Source organism: Enoplosus armatus, chromosome 15 (genome assembly GCF_043641665.1).
Source record: "Enoplosus armatus isolate fEnoArm2 chromosome 15, fEnoArm2.hap1, whole genome shotgun sequence".
Taxonomy (NCBI): Eukaryota; Metazoa; Chordata; class Actinopteri; order Centrarchiformes; family Enoplosidae; genus Enoplosus; species Enoplosus armatus.
The window spans coordinates 8,554,710-8,563,502 of NC_092194.1; the positions used below are offsets into that span (position 1 = coordinate 8,554,710).

At 43.1% G+C, this 8,793-nt stretch overlaps 1 protein-coding gene across 1 annotated transcript; it reads left to right on the plus strand.

Annotated features, from left to right (window-relative positions):
• Positions 1-701: 701 nt before the first annotated feature.
• arhgap11a (Rho GTPase activating protein 11A) lies at positions 702-6,788 on the plus strand. Its single transcript, XM_070920704.1, has 12 exons — positions 702-830; positions 1,834-1,901; positions 2,007-2,103; positions 2,206-2,462; positions 2,563-2,726; positions 2,829-2,969; positions 3,200-3,274; positions 3,616-3,789; positions 3,878-3,998; positions 4,258-4,366; positions 5,083-5,197; positions 5,305-6,788. The coding sequence occupies exons 1-12, from the start codon at positions 702-704 to the stop codon at positions 6,786-6,788; spliced, it is 2,934 nt and encodes a 977-aa protein (XP_070776805.1).
• Positions 6,789-8,793: the final 2,005 nt, after the last annotated feature.

Sequence of the window (8,793 nt, forward strand, 5' to 3'; positions counted from 1 at the left end):
TCATCTCGCCCAACAGGAACCGCCCCACCCAGTGAGGCTGCCCTGGGTAGTAAAACACACGCCACAGAGAATGTTATTCGAACCGCTTCCAGCCAATCACAGCGTAGAGCGTGGGGAGCGCCGCTGTTTGAATGCTCTGCGGAGACAGACAGCCTCGCAACCGATGTGACGAGCTAACCACAGCAGAATGCAGTTAGCTAGCTAACGAATTAAATCTGTGTAATTCATTCAGTCCGAAGTTTGAGAAGAGTTAAACAGTAAGTTTAAGTCGTGCGACACCGAGAAGCTATTTTGTTTTTATTTCGTGTGTGGCTTGTTAATGAGCTAATGTGACTTGCTAACCTAAGCTAGCTGGATAACGTTAGCTAGCTAACTGCATTGCAACTAAAGCATGAAGCTAGCCATTAGATAAGCGCTGTATACTGTAACGTTATTGAAGTTGTTAACATTTCCCTGGGACTGAGTAACTTTGTAGCTCTTATTGTTGACGATTGTGGAGAACAGGCGTCTTGTGAGCAGTGAAGAACCACATGAGGATGAGTTAGCAGAAGTCTGGACAAAGTGTTACAGTTAGAAAGGCTCGGGGCCAGGACAGGACTGATACAACTGCGAATGTCAAGTTTACTTTGGTCTTGACAGAAAGGAGTGAACGAATTGTTGCAGAGTTCATTTGAAAGTAACGTACAAGAGAAGAGTGTAAAATGAAAGTCATGGAGAAAAATGTGATGCGTCTAGTGGCTGTGCAACACCTCCGCACAGCGTACGGGATAAAGACAAAGAACTGGAACAAAAACAAAGCGGCCAGCTGTAAGTCAACAGCCAACAACTCGGTAAGTTTGAAGAAAAGACATTACCAATATACAGCACGATTTACTTGCGTTTCATTCGCAGTGACTAAAACTTTGGACTTGACAAGCTGTACCACGAATCAACAAGTGCCCAGTATCAGCCTTGGACATACTATTGTTTAGTCTATTGAATCAAATTAGCATATTACTGAAAGCAGGCCCCCACTGATGAGACCCATTTGTTCGCAGGCCGTTGTCACCCATGTCAGTCACTGCAGATGCTTTGTCTGGATGTTCTCGTGATTATTCACACCATAAATTTCGTTACCAGCAATAGAAAGCCAAGTCTAACAAGACACAAAGGAGCGATGTTTTCTCATAAATCTTTATGGTTTACTGTTGTGATGTTTTTGGACTTTCTAGCAATATATACTTGTAATTTAGATAGCACAATTAAACCTCTGCAGGGTATGCCATACTGAATTTAATGGCAGTTGAACTAACTCCGGGGCCTGTTCCTTCTCTTGTACTTTACTCTAAGTGGCTCACAGAAGTCACAAGGTTTGTTGCAAGAGGCTTTGTGACTTTTCAAATGAACATTGGACTTCTGCATTTGCACAGAATGCCTTAAAATGTGGTAAGAGAAAACAAATGCCACAAACCTTAGCTCAGATTATGTAAAGAAACCAAGAAAATGCTTCTACCCTGATAAACACTGGACAGATTCAGATCATTGAGGTTAAAAACCGAACGTAAAGTGGCTGTTGTTGCTTTCATCATTATTCTCTTAGGCTTAGGAAAGTTTGGCAGCCGGCCAAACTGACTGATCAAAAGTCGTAGAAATGTGTGGCAGTGAAATTCTTGTCACAACTCTTACGTATTTCAATAAATATGGTTTTTGACAAGAGGGGTCTGATGATGCTTCTGCTTATTAGAGTGAATGAACGGCTGATTTGGCATTTTCTCATATTGTTTAGTATTCCTGTCTAAAATCTAACATTGAGCAGTTGATTTCTTATTTTCTGTTGTTTGATTGTTCCCCCAGACAAAGGTTTTCGGGATATCTCTGGAGAGCTTACCGTACTATAATATGGAATGTGGAAGCGTGCCAAGGCAAGTGAACATGCTTGTGTACCTCTGCTTGAGCTTACAGTTGGCAAGTTATTTCTTGTCCCATCTTGTACATTCTGTACTAATGACATTTTACTACTGTCTTAGCTTTCTGGTCGACGCATGCATGAAACTGCTGGCACATGTTGACACAGAGGGCCTGTTCAGAAAATCTGGCTCCGTCATTCGCCTGAAAGCACTGCGGGTGAGTGATGGCTGAAGTTGACCTTGCATTCACTGAGGGACCTTGACCCTGAGAAAGGTCTAACATAGCCGTGGTTTTTTGTATGGTTATTTTTCTGTCCAGGCAAAACTTGACGCGGGTGAGGAATGCCTGTCCACCGCACTTCCCTGTGATGTGGCCGGTCTGGTGAAGCAGTTCTTCAGGGAGCTGCCAGAGCCTGCGCTGCCCACAGAGCTGCAGGAGGCCTTCCTCAAGGCCCAGCAGCTCCCCACCGAGGAGGAGAGGACCTCTGCCACCATGCTGCTGTCGTGTGTACTACCCGACAGAAACCTCACCGTCCTGCGTTACTTTTTTGACTTCCTCCACAATGTATCTAAGAGGTGCCAGAAATGTTTTTTCAGGTTTTTATCTGTCTTTTTACCTTTTGTCTTCATAAATACATTACTGCTGTTTTTGTGTTTTTTCTTTGCTTAATGGCAGGTGTGCAGAGAATAAGATGGATAGCAGTAACTTGTCTGTAATCTTGGCTCCAAATCTCCTTCACTTTGGAGACGGTGCAGAGAAGATGAACGCCAACACTGAGAAACGCCTCAAGCTACAGGCAGCCATAGTACACTGCTTCATAGAGCATGCCCACAACTTTGGTATGACCTGATGCATCTGCATCATCCTGCAGCTCATCTGTGTGTCAGTCCACACTGTATCTTATAAGCACAATTTTTTTTGGCTGTGTCTGTGTGTCACAGGTGTGTTACCACAGTTTCTACTAGAGAAAGTTCCAGCCATGATGGGCTGTGAATCAGGGGCTCTCTCCCCTACTCACGATGAACTTGAGGAGCTGGACCTAAACTCAGGGATGAAGAGGAGACACAGACGCAGCTTCGGAGGTAAGACTAAATCATCAGAGATTTATGCTAAGATTTCAATCAAATCTCGAATTGGCCAGATATATTCCAGCTGCACTAGTTGCAACCACAGTGGAAATATTTCGTGACATTAAACATGTTCAAGTAAAATGGAGCCCTGTATCGCAGTAACTGCAAATTAATCATGTTATTTTGGAGCAGCTGTAGTCAGTAAATACTGTTTATATGATTCAGTTTGTCTCATATTTCAGATATGGTCAATGGTGCTCTGAATAAGATAAAAACTAATAGAACACCCACAAATGCCACCCAGTCAGACAGTCTTGGTAGGTACTGAGGTTAGCATGATGATACTGTAGCAATCCATCTGCTATGCACATGATACAACAAGCTTTCTGTCTCCTGTTGCGCTTCAAATGAAACTGATTCACACTTGCCTTGATGATGAATAACAATGTGAAATAATGCCTTGTTTCAAATTTATTGGCTTTTGTTTTCGTTTCCTGTCTGCCTGTCATTTGCATGGATCATCTTCCACACATTTCAGTCAAGATGTGCTAATTCTTCTCAGTGCTTTGGCTCAGAATCATTCTTGGAATGTTTTCAAATACAAAACTGCAAATCCCGGACATTTCGAAGATGTTAATATCTCTTGTGATTTTGCCAGTTTTTTCTTCTGCAACTCCTGTGATTGCAACGCCATCCTCAAAGCGAAAACTTCCTTTGGAATCTGGTCACTCTTTTGGATTCTCAAACAAGAAACGTAGATCTGTCAAAAAGAACCTGGGGATAGAATTACTTCCCAATACTTTGTTCAGCGGGGCTTCCACTCCTGGATCAGGTATTGATAATTGTTTGATCAAATGGGCATCAGCTATTCGGCTATCTCTACAGCTTGCGGTTAAGTTGTTTTTTCTCTATATATCTAGCTTACAGCGCTTCGGGGGTGTTGGACTCCTCCCTGTCATCAGCAGGGAGGTCTAGAAGGCAGTCAGCGACCTCTGTGAGGAGGAAGAGCCGACGACTTAGCAACAGGCATGCTGTCAACAGGTACACACTTTCTTTGTCCCCCAGAATTCACAACTATATTATTTGTCTCATAGGGAGAAGTGCTGCCACATAAATTACACTAACAGTAAGGTTAAGACAAAGTGATGCCGTAAAATGCTTTGTGCCACATTGTACGCCATGAACAGTATTTCCCACTATGCTCTACTACACAGAGAGATTGGTAAAATATTAAACTCAGAGCTACATGGTACTCTTAGTTTATCTTATGTTGATAATTGTTTTAATGTATATCTTTCAGAGTTGAATCTGGAAGGGCCGGCTGCTTTTCTCCTAAAACCGCCAAGAAAGAAGCCCCACGGAAATCTCTGCGCTTGCGTTTTAGCCTGGGGAAGAGCAGCAAAGACGCTGTAAGTGTGGTTGCCCTAAAGACTTCACATCCCACTTATGTGGTTCACAGATGAACAGTGAAAAATGGTGTTAATCAAGTGCATTCAGGTACATGGTGCAATTAACTGTATTAAAATCAAGTAACACATTTGCACAAGGGGTGTTTTGTTGGGGTGAATTGTTGCACAGCAGCACTTTTTCATTGTGTAACATTCTAAGTTTAGTTTCAGTAGCTAACACATTTAAACTAATGCATGCACGGGTTTAAAAGAAGTCTGGGTTGTTTATTTCAGCACCTTTTTACATTTGTAATATTACAAAGTAAATTGTGTTCTTACTTTTATGGTACAAAGCCATAGGATATCTCCTGTGCCCAATTGTCAGCAATTTACTGTGTTAAGCACTCAGGTGGAAGATTGTTGACATAAAATATATTGTAACCTTTTTGGGGTACATATGCTGAGCTGTTAAAGGTGCATAACGTTCTAATGCTCTATAGTTACATGTATATTCATGACTTAATAAAAAGTTGTTGACCAACAAATCCAATATCTTGTTTCTTCTTCTGAGTGATTTTTGTCATCCTCTGAAGAACTAACCACAACAATCATGGAATTAACATATTAATGTTACATGTTGGGTGACATCTGTGGGGTCCTTTTTAACAAAATAATTCTCTTAATCCTCCTTGAACTTTCTTTCATCTTTCATTTCTCATTCCATGCTGGTGACAAAGGGGTCTGAGTCCATTGGCTGGCGACTTGCCACTCAGGAGAGCACCACCACTTTTCGTTTCACCAAAGAGACAGAGTTCAGTCCCTCAGTTCTGGCTAGAAAGGCTGAATCCAAAAGTAAGTATCAAATGACTGCTAATCAAGAATACTTTTAATCTAGTGTGAAGTTACAAATGTAGACTTTTGAATTGTAATATCTGCTAATATCCCACTTTGTTTAATAGGCACCAAGTACATCAGTAAGTCTGAAGACAACTTGATGACCCCCCAATGTGACTCAAGTGCCCACCGGACCTCATGGAGCGGTGAGACCCCCGTAGGAGCCCAGGCTTTCAGCGGAGGATCTTTTACAGACACCCCCATGAGCATGTGCCTGAAGAGCAACTACATGTCTGAGCCAGCCATCATCGTATCGAAGGCAGCAGCCAGCCTTCCCAAGAAGCTCTGCTGTGCTTCCAGTGCCGAGAGCCTGGAGAGTGAGAGCTCCATCACTGAAGCCCCGAGCCGAGCCGGTCCCACCCTGCTGAAAGTAAAGAAGGCCTTCACAGAGTTGAGCAGTGACCTCCAGGGTGTCATACAGGACCCCTGCAACTCTACGGGAACAAATGCAACAAAACCACCAGACAACATCCTGGTCCCTCCACCAGAGAGTCTTACAGTCAACGTTCTGTCTGTGGACACACAGGCCTCCAGCTTCCCAACTCAGCAGAGCCGTCTCGCTAATGATCAGAACATTACCTTTGGCCTAATTGAAATTGCGGCTTTATCGCCGTTGCATATTGACAGTGTCGTTTTTGAGTGTGGTGTATACGGTAGTCCACCACTAAAGGCTGATAAAGATTCTCTCTGTGCTGTTGCTGCTGTCAGTGGTCATGACAGCACCATGGAGGGAGAGAGTGAAAGGGAGGCAGAGCAGGTGAACTGCAGCAGGTTGATTGACGCTCTGGACATCCAGAGTCCCGCTCACTTCAAACTGGGTGTCTCATCTGGGCTGCAGTCCACTCCATACAAGCTGGACCTTGAACTCAGAGACGAGCTTGGTACTATAGTCAGTGCGGTACATGAAAAAAATGAATCTTCCCCAGAGATTGGTTCCAAAGTCCAAAACCAACAACCCCTCTCACCGTGCAGCCTGGAGACTGAAAAGCGTCGGGTGGCAGACCACATCCATCACTTCAATAAGCTCACCCTTCATTCTCCCAGAGGCTCCCTGGCCAAACAACTCAGATCGCCACTCAAGTTCCAGCGCACCCCCGTGCGTCAGACTGTCCGCAGGATGAACTCTCTACTGGGGGAGAGCAGGAGACCCACCAGACATGCAGAACTCGCCACCAGCCAGAGCGGCCCTGTGGTGAAGGCAGTGAGCCTGGAGAGCGGCCTCTCCCCTCACCCACAGCTTCAGCCTCACCAGGGAGAGGCACCAGTGGGACCGTCCAAGAGCTTTTGTCCCATAAAGAAACCACCTCCAGTCCCACCCAAAAAGCCAAGCACCTTGACCCGCAAACCCAAGGCCTGTGCTCTGGGCGACGTGACCAACAAGGTCCAACCAAAGACCAAAGCGGACAGTTCTGTCCCTGATCCTTCAGGAGCTCAGAAGCCTCTTGTGCAGCAGGTAGTAGGGAAGGACATGAACCATTACAGAGGTTCACCTAGAAACCCCCTCAACCAAGGACGCCTGCTGTCTGCTACCAGGCCCGTAGATCTGTAGTTCAAAGTTTTTTTTTTTGCCTTTTCTGTTCCCTCCTTACTATGCAGGTCTCTGTCTGGTAGGACTACAGGACATTAAACATTCCCTCTTATGTTATCTGTATTTTCGGGGGGTTTAATTTATTTGTAGGTGCTGTTTGTGTTGTGTTAGGGCCTTAATGGGAGATGTTCATATGCCTCATGTTTGTTTTACTCCAGTAAAACAAGTTTAGAAGTGAAATATTGACACATCAGCCTACAAGATTATATGTTGCGTAGTGTTTAGACTGTAGTGTGCAGGCCAAATTATGTGAAATGTGATTGATGGTATGACTGGAAACCTTTAGATCAAGTCTTATGCTTTTATTTATGCCTTGTCTAATCCTTAGTTAGATTTGTTTTTATAAGAAAAACCTTTTCTGGAGTTGCAGCTGTTTCTTTATTACAGAATATTTTCTTACTGTCTCTTGCCATGAACAGAGAAAAAAATGCACCTTTTGTTGGATTTTATGGGAGAAAAAAGCCAAGCAGTATTGATCACATCGTCTGTCTAATCGCAGTCCGTTAATTTCAAAAACAACAGCCAGTAAAATGCTTTTCCATGTGAACTGCTTCAGACAAATAAAACAGCATATACCTACATGTTTCTCCATGTTGACTTCTTCTGGTTTGGACAAATAATTAGCACACATTGGAGCCACAAGGGGGAGTCATCCAGCCACTGACAACATGCTCCTGTTCCTGCTGGAACAGGGCTCAGGAACCCGAAGCTGCAATGACTTCAGACTGACCTGTTGCAACTAAATCCAGATCTTTGGACGAAGTTTGTTCTGGCACATTTGAAAAGATTAAGTCTGCATCTCTGGAGATGTTCTCTTCCTGCTCAGTGTAGAATCTGGTGTTTGAGCACAACAGTGGATAAATAAACTCCCAACTACTTAAAAAGGCCAGAAGGATCGAGCTCAGCGCGCCGCGTCAAGCTGTTAAAAACTCGTGTTGACGTGAGAGACGTGAAGGGCGCGGACATTTTTCTCTTCTCTTGTAAAGAGTCTGAAGAGTAGACAGTGAAAAGGTGAAGGTCAAAATCATTCCTTGAGATTTATTCTCCACACATTGGGAGGCTCGCGTGCTTCCCAATGTGTAGTAGGATAGATGTTTCTGCAGCAGCTTATTGTTATTCTCATCACTGCAGTGTGTGTGTGTGTGTGTGTGTGTGTGTGTGTGTGTGTGTGTGTGTGTGAGATTGTGTGTGTTTCTCCACCTTCAGGCGCTGCGTGATGATACTTCAACACTGCAGAGTGACGGCTGGCCATGTGTTCGGCAGATGAGTTCACGGGGAGATGAGAACAACGTAAAATATATGTACGGAAAGTCCGGGAAGAGACAGTTCGCTAATTATTTATGTTATAAAGACACGTGCACGTTGAATGTTTGGCCTAAATATAACAAACAACAGCGCTGGACTTTTCATTTCTAGAATATCATCAGGCCTGAAAACGGAACTTTCCTCAACAACAAAGGAAGCTCTTCAGTTGTCTTTCTGTATTTTCATATTTTGACTTTCGTAAAAGTCAGCCCTTTATAACGGGATTTAAAGTTGGAACGAATGCCTTTATATATAATGAATAACTACATTTCCAATGTTTTATACATCAGTCATAAGCCGTTCGTTTTGAGCTGGCAGGTTGTGAAAAAATGTCTTGAGACCTGATTGTCTTTAGAAAGTTATTTAGTTCATCAAGTAGACCAGAATCCATTAATCAACAACTTATTAACTGTTCCCATGTTGACTTGTAGCTTATTAGAAAATGCAAGCATTTATTCATAGATTACCAACATTGCATTTTATCAAACATAAAGAATATTAGATCAGGGATATTTTCACAACCTGGCAAAAGTTACTCTTAATAATGGCTTAAATCTATTTATAAAGCATTAGTAAATGATTTAAAAACCAACAAAAACACTATTAGTTATATTTATAAAAGAAAGACTAACGATATTCTTCTTTAGTTAATTTTACTTTA